The sequence below is a fragment of the Oncorhynchus gorbuscha genome, linkage group LG16 (genome assembly GCF_021184085.1).
Source record: "Oncorhynchus gorbuscha isolate QuinsamMale2020 ecotype Even-year linkage group LG16, OgorEven_v1.0, whole genome shotgun sequence".
NCBI classification, from domain to species: Eukaryota; Metazoa; Chordata; class Actinopteri; order Salmoniformes; family Salmonidae; genus Oncorhynchus; species Oncorhynchus gorbuscha.
Window position 1 is genome coordinate 9717251 of NC_060188.1, and position 21824 is coordinate 9739074.

The window sequence follows — 21824 nt, forward strand, 5'->3', positions numbered from 1 at the left end:
GATGTTTTTGTGCTGGTCAAGGGCAGTCAAGTCTGGACTGAACCAAGGGCTATATCTGTTCTTAGGTCTACATTTTTTGAACGGGGAATGCTTATTTAAGATGGTGAGGAAAGCACTTTTTAAAGAATAACGAGGCATCCTCTACTGTTGGAATGAGGATGGTGAACAAAGTATTTTCTAACAATTATTTCTTTAACATATTTTTCTGATCAATTTTATTTTTATTAAACAATATAATTTTCCTTTTTTAGCATACATTATAGCTCAGTATTTGTATTATGTATTTTATACAGTCTGTTTTCCTCGTCTTTATCAAGGTTTCCAATCATTTGAGGTGACTGTTTATAAGCAATTATAATAAATCAAGGTACTTCAAGGCGAACATTTCTAATTTCCTGTTTTTATACCGTGTGACTCTGACTCGCAAACCCGTTGAGGCTCTAAATAACCTGCTGAAATGACCTTTGTCAGTTTGTCCCTCATCTCAGAAGATGCAATCTGATGGAGACTCTATCCCCACCCATTCAGAGTTTGGCGTCTGTACTAAAACAAACAGTTCTGAACCAGTCAGAAACCTTTTCAAAACAATTCCACATCAGATTCAGGTAGACTACACATACTGCAGTTGCCTTAATCTAAAACAGAGACAAAACATTTCTTAGATATAGAGTATCTTGAACCACATTTAACTAAATAATATCAATCTACACAGATACAAAATATTTTAATATTTTATTGAATTAAAATATTGCATGGAAAATAAAGTCTTAAATCAGAGCAGTTACAGTACAGTGGTAAAAGCATGCCATTTCCCAGTAAAAATAACAATCATACAAATGATCTTTACAAAGAAAATATTTACAATGATTTTCATTTGTCCTTATTTGACAGGATGCACACCTTACTAGAAACAATAACAGTCATGATCATGATTCTTGTACATTTGAGATACAATTATAAAAATATATACACAAAATATACATTTCAATCTGACATGATTTCAATCTGACTCTCAAAACTCGACCTTTGATGGTTGTTTTAAACAATATATTTTTTAATAAAACCATGATAGTTTATGACTATTTTTTATATTTTGTTGCTTTCATCTGTTTATGTATTTTACGATCAGAGAAAGTACCTGGATAATGCATAATGTAATAATCCAGTTGCCCCTGGTTAAACCATGCAGGACTAGTCCACTCTTCTACAGTAGGAGGGGGGTTTCTCATCAGCATTATATAATCCAAAGAATTTCAAGGTTGGAAAAAGACACATGAAACTGTGAATAGGAAAATCAGTGTAAACCAATAAATACATTTTTTATCGTTACTCTTTGGAGTTAGCTTAAAATAATATCCAGGCCAGCCCAACGAAAAAGTACAGTAATATTTACAGAATCTTTAAAAAATGTGCACAATACTGCTTAAAGCGAAATAAAGTTGTCACAAAAAAAACGGACATCAACCATCCCATCAATCTATCCTGGTCCTTTTGTGCTCTTTTGGCAAGACAGCACAAACAGATCTCGGACCAGGCAAGCATTAACTTATGCCTGTCATTAAACCAGGGTGATTCTGGTTTTATAAAACTCCCAGGTGTTGCTAGGCGGTCACGAGGTCAGGCATCATGGGGTCATGTCCAGCAACCAGCGTCCAGCCCCCTAGATCTGAGACTCTCCCGTGTTCTGTGCGCTCTTGGATGTCTGGGGGACACAGACAGAGAGAGGGCAAAGACAGACAACAACATCAATCAGTTGCTTTTTGATCAGAATCTCATCACAGTCCTTCATTATTAATGCACAAGTGGCTCTGCTGTCTCTCTCTTTCACTTGCCAGACAAAAGGCTCCACTTAACACCTTCCTCATCCACCTCATTATCTTCAGCTCTGGCCCAGAATCACACGTTTGCCTATTTTATGGAAATCATCAAAAATGACAGTTCTTTTCCTCCTTTGTTGTGCTTTGAAAGGTTTTTTAAAATTGCATTTGAACAATCTCACTTGAAGGAAATGACTAGACTGATCACACCTCTGCTCAGGCCTGGACATGATGTCCCAAACCATAGTCAGTAATGATAAGCAATTAAATTAATGGACTGATTCATTAAAGATGTCTCTGGATGGGGAAAGAAGTGAGAATTTTACAATGCACTGTAAAACAAATGTTCCAAATTGGCCGTTAACCTGATAAGAGGGTGCCCTCTGAGAAATTGAGATTGAAGTACTCTGAAGTTTGGATGTTTGCACGTTTGACTTGTATCTAAATATTCTAAACATGCTTATTTCCTTTGTATAATACAGTAAATGTAATATTTTATCCAGAACTTTAACTTGCAGATCAGCCTTAATAATATTACAGATTCTGGGTTCTATCATGCAAATTTGTCTAATTTCTAATCCCCCTATTATTATTTTTCAGCACTATCAATCCTCCCCTGATTGGAGAAAACTAACGGCCAACAATACTTATTCTACTGCTACTCACAGCTATCTTCCCTCACATATACAGTACACTCTAATCTTAATTCCAACCCTCCGTTGTCCACAGACTAACCCATCTTTCCCAGTACACTACCATTTGACTATTTCCTTTTGCAATACATCCTTCTATTTTACTGTGATGTCTTACGAGGGTCTTGAACCTCTCTATTTGTACCCTTTCTACCAAGAATAAAGATAAATACTTTACCAAAGAGTGTAATCATATTTCCCATCGATTTATCGTGGTTTTTCAGATCTCCTAACAGTACTGTCATGTATTGTTATATATTGTCATGTCTTGTCCCTGTGCTTTCTCTTCTATTCGTTTCCCCCTGCTGGTCTTATTAGGTTTCTTTCCCTCTCTCTATCCCTCTCTCTCTCTATCGTTCCGTTCCTGCTCCCAGCTGTTCCTCATTCTCCTAACGACCTCGTTTACTCTTTCACACCTATCCCCTATTTTGCCCTCTGATTAAGTCTCTATTTCTCTCTCTGTTTCTGCTTCTGTTCTTGTCGGATCCTTGTTTGCTGTTTACTGTGTTCTTGTTCTGTCATGTTTTGCCTATCATCAGATGCTGCGTGTGAGCAGGTGTCTCTGTCAGCTACGGCCGCGCCTACCCGAAGGGACCTGCAGTCGGTTGCCGCTTATCCTGCAATTCCCCTCTACTACTAGAGGATTTCTGTTATCCCCGTTTGGACATTTCCTGTAAAGGATTGAGGATTATGTTATTTTTGTTTGGACTTAAATAAACTCAGTTTCTGTTAAGTCGCTTTTGGGTCCTCACTCACTTGCATAACAAGTACAGTTTGTAGGTCCATCTGAACAGCGATATGACTTACAGTGGTTTGTGAAAGTATTCACCCCGCTGGCATTTTTCCTAGTTTGTTGCCTTGCAACCTGTAATTAAAATAGATTTGTTGGGGGTTTGTATCATTTGATTTACACAATGTGCCTAGCACTTTGATGATGCACAATATTTTATTTGTGAAACAAACAAGAAATAAGACAAAAAAACAGAACTTGAGCATGCATAACTACCCCCTCTTGAGATCGGTCTCTATAAGCTTGGCACATCTAGCCACTGGGATTTTTGACTATTCTTCAAGGCAAAACTGCTGCAGCTCCTCCTGCAATCTATAAGTCATACCACAGAATCTCAATTGGATTGAGGGTTGTGCTAGGCAATTCCAAGACATTTAAATGTTTCCCCTTAAACCACTCAAGTGTTGCTTTAGCGGTATGCTAAGGGTCATTGTCCTGCTGGAAGGTGAACCTCCGTCCCAGTCTCAAATCTCGGGAAGACTGAAACAGGTTTCCTTCAAGAATTTCCCTGTAATTAGCGCTATCCATCATTCCTTCAATTCTGACCAGTCTCTGCCGATGGAAAAACATCCCGACTGCATTATGCTGCCACAACCATGCTTCACTGTGAGGGTGGTGTTCTCGAGGTGATGAGAGGTGTTGGGTTCGCACCAGACATAGCGTTGTCCTTGATGGCCAAAAAGTTCAATTTTAGTCTCATCTGACCAGAGTACCTTCTTCCATATGTTTGGGGAGGCTCCCACATTCCTTTTGGCGAACACCAAACGTGTCTGCTTATTTTTTTTCTTAAGCAATGTCTTTTTTTCTGGCCACTCTTCCATAATGCCCAGCTGTGTGGAGTGTACGTCTTAAGGTGGTCCTATGGACAGATACTCCAATCTCCCTGCTGTCGAGCTTGGCAGCTCGGCAGGTTATCTTTGGTCTCTTTGTTGCCTCTCTGATTAATGCCCTCCTTGCCTGGTTCGTGAGTTTTGGTGAGCGGCCCTCTCTTCGCAGGTTTGTTGTGGTGATATATTCTTTAAATGTTTTAATAAAGGATTTAATGGTGCTCTGTGGGATGTTCAAAGGTTCGGATATTTTTTTATAACCCAACCTTGATCTGTACTTCTCCACAACCTTGTCCCTGACCTGTTTGGAGAGCTCCTTGTTATTCATGGTGCCGCTTGCTTGGTGGTGGTGTTGTAGACTCTGGGGCCTTTTCGAACAGGTGTATATATATATACCAAGATCATGTGACAGATCATGTGACACTTAGATTGCACACAGGTGGACTTTAACTAATTATGTGACTTCTGAAGGTAATTTGTTGCACCAGATCTTATTTAGGGGCTTCATATCAAAGGGGGTAAATACATATACACGCACCACTATTCCCTTTTTTATTTGATTATTTTCATTTCTCTTCACCAATTTGGACTATTTTGTGTATGTCCATTACATGAAATCCTAATAAAAATCAATATAAATTACAGGTTGTAATGCAACAAAATAGGAAAAATGCCAAGGGGGATGAATACTTTTGCAAGGCACCGTAACAACCACTTTTGGACCTGACTCCAAAACCGAGCCACTGAAGGACAGCACCAACAGAGATCTGTTTGTGTTTCCTCATGACAGAGTCTGCACAGGGCTGTTCATTGTGTCATATATTGAGGACTTTGTTTGTGGCGAGAATTTTATATAGTAGTTTACATTGAAAAGTTCGGATTATATATATATGCCATTTAGCAGACGCTTTTATCCAAAGCGACTTACAGTCATGTGTGCATACATTCTACGTATGGGTGGTCCCGGGGATTGAACCCACTACCCTGGCGTTACAAGCGCCATGCTCTACCAACTGAGCTACAGAAGGATTGATGCGTCCGTTTTTAGTGTTGTATGTTAGTTCATAAACCTGATTCAAAGGTATTGGGACACCAAAAACCTGTTCCCAACTATCTTGAATTTTATGCTGTATAGTTGTCAAACCTCTCAACCCTATATTGAAACTGGTACATTTGATGATTTATACCTGTCATTTTAAGCCATGCATGGTTTTTCGTTGGAGGCAGACAAACAAATGAATTTCTTTCTGTTTTGAGTAATTGTCTCTTCCATTTTTGTGGCAGAGCTGCAATGACTTGGTTATACTTCTGTATTTATCTCCATACACATTTGGTCATTTCTTATGTGACAGAATTTTACCGTCCTTAGTTACATGGTCATTCATAAACATGATACCTTCCTTCTACATTTCTTCCCCCCAAAAAGCAGTACATTGGAGTTTAGACATATTATTGTCTGTAATATTTGTTCTGCCTCTTCTGGAGGATGAAATGAGTATTTTGACCAGCTCTGCATGGCTTCATTTTAAAAGAAGAATACTTTAAACAGGGCTACGTTATCACACCGCCGACAATGGTTTGTTTTAATCAGTAGAAAAGCAAAAAGCTCACTATTGACATTGGATGTGCCTCTTAGTATCCGTCTGGAAAACCCGTTTGGATTTACATTTCATTTTGGTGTAATAGAGGCTTTAAGAGAGAGGTTTAATGCCTTAATATCCAAACTCATGTTCGTTATAGAAATCTAACTTTATCAGGTTTGCCATTTAAAGTTAAACATTTTTTTCTCGCATGACTTAAAAAAGGATCCTCCTGAAGCCATTAGTATATATATAAACTGAGAATCAGGGTAACTTTCCCATAGATGGACAGGTGTGTCCCTCTCTAAGATTTAAGGATCATATCTATTTTGTTTTCTATCGAAGTTAAGAGTTCCAAGATCGTTCAACTTTTCTGATATATGTACACCAAGCACAAACTTCACCGTCCACCCATTTAAATCTGGAGTTTAGAGAACCAATCCATAATATAATACACTGATCATAGGTGAGTTTCGCCCAGAGAAACTATCCAGGTCCTCAATAAGGTTGAAGGTTCAAGATTGAGGACTCAAGAAAATCTTGAATCATTGGCGTACATTGATACTTTTGTCTCTAATTCATAAATGTTTTGCCCCTTAAAGCGGAAATATGTAACTTTTTGGGGGACCAAATTCACAAAAAAGTGAGTTATTGATCTTATTTATTATTTTGCATGAAGAATTGTTGTACATTACCCATCTTATGAGAGATTCTGCAACAAACAAAAAAATCCAGGCACTTACACAGATTCTAGACAGGATAAAGGTCTTTCTCAATATCTGCTATAAAGATTAGACCTGGTTTCCCTGCATTCCTGTAAGAATCCCGTCTGATCGTGATGAATGATGTCTGGTAGGACATTTTTAATTCAAAACATTTTTTTTCTTTTTTTTTTTAAGATACTGCTTTGTACTGCCTTCCTGGCTCCTGCTTCAGTAAGAGAATGATCATTCACTCTTTCTGTGTCCGACAGGTGGCAATTAATATATGATTAATTAAAACATAATAGTAGTGGATCTTTCAGTAGTTCATAAAAAGTTGAATATGTATGTCTATTGGAATGCCATCAAGGTCAGAGGTTTTTTCCATCTGAAAGAGTCAAGTGTCAATCACAGATTGTCTTGTGTAATTAAGGCCTTCACAATATTGTTTTGGTGTCTGAAATAGTTTAACATGATTTTTTGGGGAGAAAGATATAACAAAACCCATTGTCAAATGAGGTTTGAGGAACTTGACAAGAGCTTGTTTAAAATATGTTTATCCTTTTGGTGAGATAAGAATTTATCCATCTTTGTAACTTTTTCCTTCGGTTATTTTTGGTTGTGTTTCTATATTGAAGGTTTATGAAAAATTGTGTGCATTTTTTGCCATTCTCCATCCAATTTGCTTGGTTTTTTAGATTAAGTTAAACACGATTTTCTCATGAATAAATTCCTCAAACTCCTTTTACGTTGAGTATAGATTATTCAGTGCTTCTGCAGTACTAGCTTGATTAAGCCTCCTCCAAGTCTATCTTACGAGATCCGCGTTTCTGAGCCAATATCAGTCAATTCCAACGTGCCCATAATATTCATAATCTCTATGAGCACCAGAGGGTGATAGTTGGTAGTATGATTTCCTTTACAATCTACTGACTTACTTAAAACTGTAAGTGTTATTTGTATCTAATTAGATTAATATAAATATTTTCAAAGAAGTTTGGATGGTCATTATTCGGTCCATATAAATGTATGAGCTATCTGTTTATCATCAAGTAGTATAATCAAAGCAATCCATCTTCCTTGAAGATCTATTACAACGTATTACACCTCAAGATCTAGAATTTCTTAGTACATGACAGAAATAGATTTTACCATCCCATTCTTTTTCCATGGGCAGTTCGTCAGAATATACTTAATGACTTTCCTGTAAACAATAAATATGGTATAACTTTTACTCGCAGAACTTTTATGCAGAACTTTTCCTCGTGTTCGCTGTCACTCAAATTCAACAGTGTTGGAGGACATGCACTTACATCACATGAAAGGACTTTCTGCTCTTTTAGATATTGGCTACTCAATTAGTAAGAGATAATACCTGTGATTTGCTGTTGCTTGACTGGTTGGAGGAAAACTCTGAGTACTTCGCCTTCTGTAGTGCACAGATGATGTCCAGGATCTTGCCATACTCCTCTCTCACCTACAAGGTGCAAAAGAGAGCACTATGAGGAAAGATGGTCGAGCAGGGGTGGGAGGAAGGGAATAAGTAGACCAGAACCAGCTGTTCGTTCCTCCCTTGTTCCTGTCTCTGTAAGTAGGCGTTCCTTCTCTAGTGTGACCATGTTTGAGCATGCGGTAAAGCATGCCCTTGAGAGAGAGGGTCATTTACATAGACAGAACCTTGACCATTTATTTCAATGGTAAACAGCTTTTATGCATCATCTTAATTATCCACCATAGTTGTTATGAGTCCAACAAGCACATATTCACCTTCCCTTAACTGTAGGCCCTACATGGGGACTATTTATACAATGCTGAATCACTCCCCCTAGGCTTTTGTTAGGGGGAGGGTCTTTGACTTGGTCCTTGACATTTGGTTTGGACTGCCAGAAGCTTCCAGAATGATCTTATGTGTTGATGAACAATGTTATTTCAGGTTTTTTGGTTCGCGGCCCACTACTGAGATTACATTTCTTCCCACCAAGCCCAACAGTTTGGACTCATCTGTACGATGCCCATATTAGAACTGCTTCAAGGACCCTGATTGACTGAGTCTTGAGTCGTGACGTACCTGTTTAGAGAGCAGGCAGTGCATGAGGAACACTAGGACCCTGATTGACCGAGTCTTGAGTCGTGACATACCTGTTTAGAGAGCAGGCAGTGCATGAGGAACACTAGGACCCTGATTGACCGAGTCTTGAGTCGTGACGTACCTGTTTAGAGAGCAGGCAGTGCATGAGGAACACTAGGACCCTGATTGACCGAGTCTTGAGTCGTGACGTACCTGTTTAGAGAGCAGGCAGTGCATGAGGAACACTAGGACCCTGATTGACCGAGTCTTGAGTCGTGACGTCAGGCAGTGCATGAGGAACACTAGGACCCTGATTGACCGAGTCTTGAGTCGTGACGTACCTGTTTAGAGAGCAGGCAGTGCATGAGGAACACTAGGACCCTGATTGACCGAGTCTTGAGTCGTGACGTACCTGTTTAGAGAGCAGGCAGTGCATGAGGAACACTAGGACCCCCTGCAGACTGTTGAGGATGGTGAACAGGTACGACATGGCCAGCGTGCTTTCCTCAAACTGGAAACAGCCAAAGATCCACATGGTGCCCAGCACACACAGCTGAGCCACTGCAGTTATGGTGAATGCCCTGCAGGAGGCGACAAACACACATAAAGTTAGATCGAGAGCCTGGGTCACAACATGTCATTTTATAGTAAGGCCTGTTTTTTCCCCACATGTTCTGGCCAGGAAAAACAGTGGTCCTTTGTTATGGGCTATAACGCAGCCTGTGTGAGAATGTCCGTTTCTTTGCCGGCTCACTTGATTTTGCGGAGTTTGTCAAGGTCAGGGTTCAGGCTGGAGAACTTCTGGGCCAACTTCCACACTGTGATGAGGAAGAAAAACACATTCACCTAGGAGGGGAGAGGGAGATAAGTAGAACTCTAACATGACACAAAACATTGTAAGTAGGAGTGATGAAACTATTCCACCTTTCATCTGTGATACGCACCACGATGATGATACAGACAGGGCCAAAGAAGCTCCAGATGAATCCATCCTCAAGGTTGAGCCAGCAGCTAAAACACAAAATGCACACATAAAGACACATGAATACCTGATCTCTATAGTACACAACAGAGAAGGACAGAGAGTCAGACAAATATATATATATATAGAGAATCCAGTCAGGAGATGACACTGTCAGGGATCAATGTAGTGGTCACTCACTGGCGCTCGGTTCCGTATCCTTTGGCGTTGGCGAGGGCAGAGATGGCGACGATGACAGCAGGAACGCCGTAGCCCCCCGCCATCATGTAGAGGGGCCTGAAGGTGGTGTTGAAGACCAGGACCACCATCCTGAAGAGCTGTACTCCCTCCAGACACATCCAGCAGAACGCTGACAGGAAGAAGAAGTGAAGCAGCCCAGCCACCACCGCACAACCAGCCTGAGGAAGAGAGGGATGAAGAGAAAGGAAATAAAGGGGTGAGAGTGATTGAGAAAACGAAATGACATATACTGTAGATAGTGATAAGGTTCACAATACAATAAGTTACCCACAACTGAACACACAATCGTTGCATACATGAACATTTCTTCCTACTAAAACATTGTTCTCACCACCCACATAGACAGAGTACGTACACCACATGTAAATGTTACACACATTGTCACATCCTCTGACCTCCCACGGCCAGAAAAACTCAGTGGAGTTTTCCTTATTCAATCTTGTTCCCGAGGGCAATTCTGCCTCGAGGGCAGAGCGTATGTGATTGGTTGGATGCAAGCTTACCTGGCTCTCGGTGCGTGAGATGCCGACGAGGAAGATCAGGTTGGCGATGAAGAGGCTGAGGCAGAGGTGGAGGTGGATGGTATTGCGGGTGCTCCGGATGGAGCGGATCAGGGAGAAGGTGAGGATGCAGATGAAGAGACACAGCAGGGACAGGGACAGGCCCACCCAGGTGATCAGCTGCAGCTGGAATGTGTCCTGGAGGGAGGAATAGAGGCGAAGACACGTCACCATATAGTCACAGCAGTGGAGGCTGCTGAGGGGAGGATGGCTCATGATAATGGCTGGAATGGAGTAAATGGAAACCATATGTTTGATGTATTTGATACCATTCCACTTATTCCACTCCATTACCACGAGCCCCAGTTAATGTGCCACCAACCTCCTGTGGGTCACAGTGACTGACACATCTTTCATGCATGTGTCTTAATAATATAGACAACATACCCCTGGAGAAATGATAATGGAGCCCTATCTAGCCAGGCAAGACACAGAACTAATTTAAAACAGAAAAAATCTTCATGGATTCACTGTTCTCAAATGAATGCAAGCTTTTTAAAAGCCAAACGAACTCCTATTGCACAATTACATAGAAAGTGAAATGAAACTATTAGAAAAGGCATTGTTCCTGCTCTATCTTATAACAGAAGTAGAGCTAGACTAAGAGAGAAATCCCCCCTCACCTTGAACTCATAGAGAGCCATAAGAACAGCAAAACTGCTGAGATGGTAGCAGGAGCACACAGTGTGGGTGGCATTGGACTGCACCAGGAAACAGCCTCGATCAGACCAGGTCCCTTCTCCCAACTCATCCCAGTACACACAGGTGTAGTTCCCTTCATCTGACTGGGAAACAACATTCATAATTACCATAGAAGAGAAGTAGAAAAACTATGTTTCTCCAGGACACTTCACACAGTGACCATCCCAGAACAAGCAAAGCAGGTGCAGCATATGAGCATATGAAGAAGATTTGATACTGCCACATTCACATAGACTATAATAATGGGATAGAGGGGTAATGCTTTTGCTCCTCACCTCCTTCAAATGGGAGAAGGTGAATGTGACTGGCTCCTTGAGAAAGGATGTGTCCTTGTTACTCATGGTGGCCGTCACCACTTTGGAGTTGATCTGAAAGCTGTGGCCCTCCTGTGCCTGCAGCCCTGAGAAGGAATGGTTGGTGGATGTCTCCAGACCCTTATAGCTGAGCAGGGACACTGTTGCAAATCCTGAGAAAGCAAATGTTTAAGTCTAGGAGTTTGTACACTGTGTACATTCATTTCACATTATATCATTACATTATAAAGATTGGTTCTGATGATTGTGGTGGGATTATGATGGCAGTGTTGAAGCTGATCATGAAGATGAGGATGATGAAGATGGTAACCTGGGTAGGATGTGTCTCCAGCAGCAGTCTCCCAGTGGCTGTCTAGCTGAGCGTGTGTAGAGGACAAGGTGAGGGGCCCCTGGGGTGAGGAGGCATTTCTCTGCACCAACAGCTCCACCTCTGGAAGCAAATACATTCACATCTTCACAAACAGGCCTACAGTAGGTGAGATGTTACAACTCTCAGAATGGTTATCTGTTAGAAAGGCAGACTTGTGCGCAGGAAATTATGCAATGAAATGTGACAAATGAACATATTCTACGAAGGAAGTTATAACAACTTGTCTTCCGTTAGGTGGCTTCAAAAGCCTAACAATCATGGCCGAGTTTATGTTGTCTGGACTCATGGCTGAGTTCAGGATGTTCTCCTACCGGTATGAATTTTGAACCTCCTGGTCTCTGGGTGTTTCAGCAGAGGTCCTATAATTCTCAGAGCAGTCTCTACCAGGTCCAGCAAGACACTCACTTCCTTGTTATTTTTCAGAGGCCCGCCAGACAGGAGCCTGTCTATAGCAGACAACAGAGTCTACAGAGACAGAGAGAGGTGGGGGAGGAGGGGTACATACACACAGTCAGAGAGGCTGAAACTTTTCTTTGTCTCATGCACAAGTACAGTGACATTCTTAACTTGCAAGCCCTACACAACATTGCAGTATTCAATATCAAAATAGTAGAACTGATAAAATAAATCAATGAAATAAAACACAAGAAATAAGAGAAGAAGAATGTAATATACAGCAGGGTCAGGGCCAATTCCGAAATGTACATCAAATCAAATCAAATGTATTTATATGGCCCATCAGCTGATATCTCAAAGTGCTGTACAGAAACCCAGCCTAAAACCCCAAACAGCAAGCAATGCAGGTGTAGAAGCACGGTGGCTAGGAAAAACTCCCTAGAAAGGCCAAAACCTAGGAAGAATCCTAGAGAGGAACCAGGCTATGACCAGTCCTCTTCTGGCTGGGCCGGGGACATGACTATATATTTGGCATACACTAACCACTTTGCTATGTTTAGAAGTCATACAGCGAAAGGAGGCTAGTTTCCATTATAAGCTAGAAGTACCATCAGTCGTTGTTTCCCTGCATGTATCCTTTCCTTAATGTGTGTGGGCTGAGTCTGAACCTGCATATGTCAACCTCTATGATGGATGCCTGGGTTATAATATAAATATAAGTAAGGGCCTCAAATATAAGTAAGGGCCTCAAATATAAGTAAGGGCCTCAAATATAAGTAAGGGCCTCAAATATAAGTAAGGGCCTCAAATATAAGTAAGGGCCTCAAATATAAGTAAGGGCCTCAAATATAAGTAAGGGCCTCAAATATAAGTAAGGGCCTCAAATATAAATAAGGGCCTCAAATATAAATAAGGGCCTCAAATATAAATATATAAATAAGCAGTAGTACCTCTAGCAGGGCCTCTCCATCGACATGTTCTGCTGTATTACTCTCACTCAACTCCAGACAACTGGTCCTCATCAGGGCTACAGCATCCTGCAGCCCTGGGATGACCTGAGAACGAGGGATGAGTAGAGAGAGGAGGAAGTTAGTCTGTATATTGTTCTGCAGATACCTGCAGGTGTGAATCATTACACTTTATACTCATGTGGCTTACCATCTTAAGATGCTTCTCGCTCGCAAACGTGTCACAGTTCAACTCTGTGGAAAGAGAAGAGATGAGTGGAAAATTCATCTTAAATGAAACTATTGATGAAACTATTGATGACAATGAAATTAAGTGATGACAACTTGATCATGCAGTGGAAGTATTGCAATTCGAATGTTGAAACAGCTCCATCTCAATGAGAATGATGATCTATAAATGTGATTCTCACCAGTACATCTTCCCTGCGGGTCTCCGTAGTTGGTGAATCCTGTATGGCACGCACACCGATGGCCACTGTTGGTGGCATTATGGCACGTTCCATTCCCTCCACAGATAAACTTATCTATTTTACACAAGTCTACAAAGGAATGACAGAAAGCACAGGTGACATTTTCATAAGATGTTCCGATCTACCTAAAACCGATCAATTCACATAATATCAATGACACATTCTGGTCATAAAGAAATTAGTATCTGGTGCTTCATGAGGAAGAGGAGCAATTGAGCAAAATACATCAAGGGGTATAGATAAAAACAATGATTAAATTTTCTTAAAATTCCCAGCTTTTCCCCAAATCCCAGTTGGAAGATTCCTGGAATTAGCAGGAAATCTGGAGGCCTCCAACCAGGATTTCTAGAAAACCCATCCAGGGTGATAATACAATTCCTCCCATACCTTTAGCACCTTGAGCATCCTCACTGTCTGTGGTTGCTGTCTGGTCTGTGGTGGCTTTCTGATCTGTTATTTCCTCACATGATTCTTTATTCCCTGTGAATTGAGCTTTGCCAGACTTCAGGCCAAACCCTGGATTGCAGACACAGGAGTAGTTGCCTGATGTGTTGACGCACTGTGCATGCTTCCCGCAAATTGTGATGTTGTCCACACATACGTTTCTATCTACATGTGGGTAAAAATGACCATTAGGAAAAGGAAACTCTCACCATTTCATACAGGATGACATCCTGTATATGTCTGATATGCTCTCTGGATGTACTGTATACATCTTTTGATATTTAGTGTTAATCCCTAGTTTTCTTTGGCATCGTACCTTCACACGTGACTCCTTGGCCAAATATAAATATTTCCACTCCAGTACTGGAGACAAACCCCACATTGCAGAAGCAGGAGTAGGACCCTAATGTATTGTTACACTTGGCATTGGGACCACAGGTGACCTTATTCTCCATACACTCGTTGATGTCTTGAGGCACAGAGAAAAGAATAGTCAGTCACACCTCAAATGCAAACATAGAATATACACTGAACAAAAATATAAACGCAACATGTAAAGTGTTGATCCCATGTTTCATGAGCTGAAATGTTGTGTACACATTTCTCCTTTGCCAAGATAATCTGGCATATCAAGAAGCCGATTGTACAGCATGATCATTACACAGGTGCACCTTGTGCTGCGGACAATAAAAGGCCACTCCTAAATGTGCAGTTTTGTCACACAACACAATGCCACAGATTTCTCAAGTTTTGGGGGAGTGTACAATTGACTTAAGGAATGTCCACCAGAGCTGTTGCCAGATAATTTGTTTATTTCTCTACCAAAAGCCACCTCCAATGTTGTTCTAGAGAATTTGGCAGTACTTCAAACCGGCCTCGTGATCGCAGACCACATGTGTGGCGTTGTGTGGGCGAGTGGTTTGCTGATGTAAACATTGTGAACAGAGGTGGCGGTGGAGTTATTGTATGGGGAGGCATAAGCTACGGACAACGAACACAATTGCATTTCATCTATGACAATTTGAATGCACAGCGATACTGTGACGAGATCCAGAGATCCATTGACGTGCCATTCATCAGCCGCCATCACCTCATGTTTCAGCATGATAATGCACAGCCCAATGTCACAAGGATCTGTACACAATTACTTGAAGCTGAAAATGTCCCAGTTCTTTCATGGCCTGCACACTCTCCAGACATGTTGAGCATTTTGGGAATGCTCTGGATCGACATGTACAACAGTGTGTTCCAGTTCCCGTCAATATCCAGCAACATTCCACAGGCCACAATCAACAGCCTGATCAACTCTATGCGAAAGAGATGTGTTGTGCTGCATGAGGCAAATGGTGGTCACACCAGATACTGACTGGTTTTCTGATCCACGCCCCTACCCTCTTTTTAAGGTATCTGTGACCAACAGATGCATATCTGTATTCCTAGTCATGTGGAATCCATAGATAATGGCCTAATTTATTTATTTCAATTGATTGATTTCCTTATATAAACTGTAACTCAGTCAAATATTTTAAATTGTTGCATGTTTATATTTTGTTCAGTACAGTATAGTCACTATAGCGAATAAGTGTATGGATTCCGAAATTGCAGCAGTGCTGTGATCTCTGGCCAGGACTGCAATGTATGTAAATGCTATAAGGTAACTAAAAAAGAGAGTTGTTTACCTTTACATTTTTCAGGTGAGAGAGCTGTGAAGTTCATCCGCTGTGATGATGATCTGAACCCAGGAGCACATTGACAGTAGAAGCTTCCATTGGTGTTGAAGCATGCTGCATTCTCACCACAGATATGTGGTGTTTTAGTGTTATAGTCATAGTCATCACTAGGAGGATTACACTCATTCTCATCTGGGGTCAAAGACAGAGTTATTGAGAACGTGTGAAGAGAGGTAGAATGGTTGGGGAATGGTCATTCAAAATATAACAGAGATATACAGTTGAAGTCGGAAGTTTAAATACACCTTAGCAAAATACATTTAAACTCAGTTTTTCACAATTCCTGACATTTAATCCCCTGTCTTAGGTCAGTTAGGATCACCACTTTATTTTAAGAATGTGAAATGTCAGAATAATAGTAGAGTGATTTATTTCATCTTTTATTTCTTACATCACATTCCCAGTGGGTCAAAAGTTAACATACACTCAATTAGTATTTGGTAGAGTTGCCTTTAATTAAAAAAAAACTTGGGTCAAACGTTTCGGGTAGCCTTCCACAAGCTTCCCACATTAAGTTGGGGGAATTTTGGCTCATTCCTCCTGACAGAGCTGGTGTAACCGAGTCAGGTGTGTAGGCCTCCTTGCTCGCACACGCTTTTTCAATTCTGCCCACAAATTTTATATGGGATTGAGGTCAGGACTTTGTGCTGGCCACTCCAATACCTTGACTTTGTTGTCCTTAAGCCACTTTGCCTCAACTTTGGAAGTATGCTTGGGGTCATTGTCCATTTTGAAGACCCATTTACAACCAAGTTTTAACTTTCTGACTGATGTCTTGAGATGTTGCTTCATTATATCCACATAATTTCCCTCCATCATGATGCCACCTATTTTGTGAATTGCACCAGTCCCTCCTGCAGCAAAGCACCCCCCCCAACATGATGCTGCCACCCCCGTGCTTCACGGTTGGGATGGTGATTTTCGGCCTGCAAGCCTCCCCCTTTTCCTCCAAACATAACGATGGTCATTATGGCCAAACAGTTCTATTTTTGTTTCATCAGACCAGAGGACATTTCTCCAAAAGTACGATGTTTGTCCCTATGTGCAGTTGCAAACGGCAGTCTGGCATTTTCTGCCGGTTTTGGAGCAGTGGCTTCTTCCTTGCTGAGCGGCCTTTCAGGGTATGCCGATATAGGACTCATTTTTTACTGTGGATATAGATACTTTTATACCTGTTTCCTCCAGCCTCTTCACAAGGTCATTTGCTGTTGTTCTGGGATTGATTTGCATTTTTCGCACCGAAGTACGTTCATCTCTAGGAGACAGAACGCGTCTCCTTCATGAGAAGTATGACGGCTACGTGGTCCCATGGTGTTTATACTTGCGTACTATTGTTTGTACAGATGAACGTGGTACCTTCAGCCATTTGGAAATTAATCCCAAGGATGAACCAGACTTGTGGAAGTTACAATTTTTTTGAGGTCTTGTATGATTTCTTTAGATTTTCCCATAATGTCAAAGAGGCACTGAGTTTGGAGGTCGGCCTTGAAATACAGCCACAGGTCCACCTCCAATTGACTCAAATCAGAAGCTGGATTTTCTGGAATTTTCCAAGCTGTTTAAATGCACATTCAACTTAGTGTATGTAAACTTCTGACCCACTGGAATTGTGATGCAGTGAATTGTAAGTGAGATGATCTGTCTGTAAACAATTGTTGGAAAAATTACTTGTCATGCACAAAGTAGATTGCCAAAACAATAGTTTGTTAACAAGAAATTTATGGAGTGGTTGAAAAACTAGTTTTAATGACTCCAACGTAAGTGTATGTAAACTTCCGACTTCAACTCTATATAGAAGATATAATACAATACAGACTTGTACATACCAATGCAATGTTTCCCATTTGTATAGAATCCTTTAGGACAGCCTGATGCATGTTCCATCAGCAGGGCAAGGTGAAGAGCTGCAGAGTAAGCAACAGGCAGATTCTACAATAAGTTGTCCCATTATCGTATGGTCAGTGCAATCCTGGATATTTGGAACATCCCTACCCTAAAGCCTATCCCTAACCTTAACCCTCACCTTACCCTAACCTTCACCCTTACCTTTTTACATTTCAAATTCAATATGGTAGGGACGTCCCAAGGATCCTGGATAGCACAGAACATTAATGGTATTGGGGGAGTGCCCTGAACATGTGTAATATTGACAAGTACATGACAACTACTTGTGTAGAACCGACCTTTGACTATGATTGTACGGTTGTAACATTAATCAGTTGGAGAGGTTTCAGGCACAGACACTTGCAGCAATAATTTGTAAAGGTTTAAAAGGTTTATCTCTCTCTGTTCAAAAAGGTATACCCCCTATCTGGATTTCAGCAGATTGTTCCTACGGCAACTGTGCTCACAGGATATGCCCATAATAACCCCTGAATTGCACACGGCTGTCCGGAGGTTCAGACCCATTTTTACCAGGAAGTCATCACCTGGCATGGGACTGTGTGATAATGACTGTAGACCTCCTCAGTCTGTATGATAGTAAATGAGTAGTCAGTCCATTGTGGTAATGGGTGGAGAGAAGAGGCAGCAGTAGTGTGGAATGTTGTGGTCACAGAGAGAGTCCTCTTAAACGATCTGTAGGCACTGTTTAAGTTCTTAAACAATCTATAGGCACTTTTATGGTGCTCTCTGTTTCCCTCTAACTAGTAAATAGTGTAACTTTTCATTGAGTAACCATCTGTCAAACAATGTTCTCTGATACAGTAGCTTTGTTCTCTCCCTTCACAACCCTCCATTTATCCTTTTCCACTCCACCTGCCAACCAGACTGACACTAACTTTCCAGCTATTTTCCACCATAATTTGCAAATAAATCCATAAAAAAATCCTACAATGTGATTTTCTGGATATTTTTTCCTCATTTTGTCTGTCATAGTTGAAGTGTACCTATGATGAAAATTCCAGGCTTCTCTCATCTTTTTAAGTGGGAGAACTTGCACAATTGGTGGCTGACTAAATACTTTTTTGCCCCACTGTATGTGGCAGGGACTCCAGACAATCACGGATTATAAAGGGAAAACAAGACGTCTTGCTACCTGACAAGCGAAACACCTTTGCCCACTTCAAGGGAATCACAGCGCTGTGGACTGTAAGCTCTCGTTCTCTGTGGCCTATGTGAGTAAGACATTTAAGCATGCTAACGCTCGCAAGGCTGCCGGCCCAGACGGCATCCCTAGCCGCATCCTCAGAGCATGCACAGACCAGCTGGCAGGAGTGTTTACGGACATATTCAACCTCTCCCTATCCCAGTCAGTTGTCCCCACTTGCTTTAAGATGTCCACAATTGTTCCTGTACCCAAGAAAGCGGAGGTAACTAAGTGACTATAGCCACGTTGCACTCACTTCTGTCATCATGAAGTGCTTTGAGAGGCTAGTTAAAGATCATACCTTACCTGACAGCCTAGACCCACTGCATTTCGCATACCGCCTCAATACCACGGATGATGCAATCACCATCCCACTGCACACTGCCTTATAACCATCTGGACAATGACTTATGTAAGAATGCTGTTCATTGACTACAGCTCAAGCTTCAACACCATAGTACCGTCCAAGCTCATCATTAAGCTCGGGGCCCTGGGTCTGAACCCCGCCCTGTGCAACTGTGTCCTGGACTTCCTGATCGGCCACCCCCAGGTAGTGAAGGTAGGCAATAACACCTCCAGTGCACTGATCCTCAACACAGGGGCACGACAAGGGTGCGTGATCAGCCCCCTTGTGTACTCCCTGTTCACCCATGACTGCGTGGCCACGTTCGTTTGTAGATGACAAAACAGTGGTAGTCCTGATACCAACAATGATGAGACAGCCTACAGGGAAAGGGGTGAGGGCCATGGGGGAGTGGTGCCAGGAAAATGACCTGTCAATCAACTTCAACAAAACAAAGGAGCAGATTGTGGACAGCAGAGAGAGCACGCCCCCATCCACATCGACGGGACCGCAGTAAAGAAGGTGAATAGCTTCAAGTTTCTTGGCGCACACATCACTGACAATCTGAAATGGTCCACCCACACAGACAGTGTGGTGACAAAGGTGCAACAGTGCCTCTTCAACCTCAGGAGGCTGGAGAAATTTGGCTTGGCCCATAAGACCCTCACAAACTTTTACAGATGCACCATTGAGCGCATCCTGTCGGACTGTATCACCGCCTGTTGCGGCAACTGCACCGTCCACAAAGACAGGGTGGTGTGGTCTGCCCAATGTATTACATTTGATTTTATTTGATACTTCTAAATTCTAAAGAATGTGACATAAAAGGTTTCAGCCATTGAGACACTAACTAACCAAATGCACCTAAAGAGGGATCGTTGCCTCACCTCAATTAGCCAACCCTTGCAACGTGTCATCAAAGACTTCCTGTCTTCTTCACGGCAGCGAGAAATTACACTGAATGTTACCACCTTGCTGTGATGTCATGGCAACAATGATATTTTTTTCTCTCAGAAAGTGTATGTGTGTGCATACATGTGTGTGTTTTTGTGTTTGTGTGTGTACATAAACATGTGTGAGTTTCAAAGACCATATGGGTGAGGGGTGTGAGTGTTATCAGACTGTGGGGTGCTTCAGGGGAGATACATGATGTCTGAGTGTTGAAGTGTTCCCCTTGGCTAACCATACATTTTTAAAACAAGAAAATTGTGCCGTCTGGTTTGCATAATATAAGGAATCTGAAAGGATATATACATTTACTTTTGATACATAAGTACATCTAAAACCAAATACTTTTAGACTTTTACTCAAGTAGTATTTTACTGGGTGACTTTTACTTGAGTAATATTCTGTAAAGGTACCTTTAATTTTCATTAAGTATGACAATTGGGTACTTTTTCCACCGCTGACTCCAACATTCCGCTTTACTTAATAACATTTTTCAGTTGTTCCTAAATGTAGTTTCAGTTTATGTCAGAAATTATGTCTAATGCATTGTGAGAGTAGCCTGGTCCCAGATCTGTTTGTGTTTGGCATGTGACCATGACCATAGGGGTTGTCAAGACAGTAAGAACAGATCTTGGAGCAGGCTAAGCTGAGAGGTGTTCAACCCTGTAGTGACCTCCTGTGGGACCCTGATCATGATGACCTGCCAATGAATTTGCACGTTAGCATTTCAGGCAAATTCTAATTTAAGTCAAATTAACACTTAGTTATGCTTTGATATTAATGGGAGACAAAGTGAAAATTCAATTCAAGTTAGGATTTGCCTCTTCAAGTTCAACAGCCACATGTCTTTTACTTTACTCTTCATCTAACCATCCCCGACCAAACATAAACACTGTCTGATTTAGTGCTTTCTCTAAAAAACACACAACCTTCTCCATGGCAACATGATTTCTGTGTAAACAGTTTACAAAAAGGACTCACCCAGAATCAGGAGACGCAGTCTGCCTGTCATGGTGAAGAATAATCTCACTATCTCTTCTATGAGAATCACAACGCACAAGATTAGACCAGGGCTGAAACTCTGCCCCTATCTGAATGGTCTATTCAAAAGTGTGATAAAGATCCGTCTTCTCTTCTTCTCAGGAGTTTCTCAGGGTTGTTTTACTGAAGAAAAATGGCACCCGTATCCATCAACTCAGTCAAGCTTCTGTCTAGTAGATTGAGTTCTGCTGACATCACCAGATGAGTGAGAAAATGACAAGTAGTCACTGTGCTCTCATCACTTGCCTAGAACTCTCTGCCTCTGACTCGCTCTCCGTCTGTTCCACCCTGTGTGTTTGACTGTGGTGGTCTGGGATGTGTCTGGCTCACTGACATACTAAGAGCTTTCTGGGCAGAGTTTCAGTTGAGCCGCTGGTGTTGAGTCACGCCCCTGAGACAGTGAGGGGGGGAAATGAGGTTGGAGAACGAGGAGGGGGGTTTTGCAACTGCTGCTATTTATTTAATTTATTTTTATCTCTGCTCTTTAGGGTTCCATGACAACAACACAACCTAAACTGGCCTCTCTCTCTTTCTCTCTCCAATTTAAGGGGCTCTATTGGCAAGGGAACCATTTGTTTACATTGCCAAAGCAAGTGAAATAAGTGTGTACTCTCTGTTTAGGGCCAAATAGCATTCTAGTTTGCTCAGTTTGTTTTTGTTAATTCTTTCCAATGTGTCAAGTAATGATCTTTTTGTTGTTTCATGATTTGGTTGGGTCTAATTGTGTTGCTGTCCTGGGGCTCTGCGGGGTGT

At 41.6% G+C, this 21824-nt stretch overlaps 1 protein-coding gene across 1 annotated transcript; it reads right to left on the reverse strand.

Annotated features, from left to right (window-relative positions):
* Nucleotides 1–715: 715 nt before the first annotated feature.
* LOC123998672 (adhesion G protein-coupled receptor E5-like) lies at nucleotides 716–21410 on the reverse strand. Its single transcript, XM_046303764.1, has 19 exons — nucleotides 21012–21410; nucleotides 17478–17555; nucleotides 15601–15783; nucleotides 14238–14390; nucleotides 13865–14086; nucleotides 13418–13546; nucleotides 13198–13241; nucleotides 12990–13094; nucleotides 11955–12108; nucleotides 11584–11703; nucleotides 11235–11425; nucleotides 10881–11042; nucleotides 10201–10395; nucleotides 9638–9855; nucleotides 9420–9486; nucleotides 9230–9321; nucleotides 8888–9056; nucleotides 7783–7884; nucleotides 716–1702 (listed from the first exon to the last, which is right to left on the reverse strand). The coding sequence occupies exons 1-19, from the start codon at nucleotides 21040–21042 to the stop codon at nucleotides 1661–1663; spliced, it is 2457 nt and encodes an 818-aa protein (XP_046159720.1). The 5' UTR covers nucleotides 21043–21410; the 3' UTR covers nucleotides 716–1660.
* Between the last annotated feature and the right edge of the window lie 414 nt (nucleotides 21411–21824).

Coding starts and splice junctions, on each gene's coding strand:
- LOC123998672 (XM_046303764.1), bottom strand. CDS start 21,042: ATGACAGGCAGACTGCGTCTCCTGATTCTGG. Junction 11,704..11,954: donor GAGGTTCAAAATTCATACCG/GTAGGAGAACAT, acceptor ATTTGCTTCCAG/AGGTGGAGCTGTTGGTGCAG. Junction 9,856..10,200: donor TCTCACGCACCGAGAGCCAG/GTAAGCTTGCAT, acceptor TCTCTTCCTCAG/GCTGGTTGTGCGGTGGTGGC.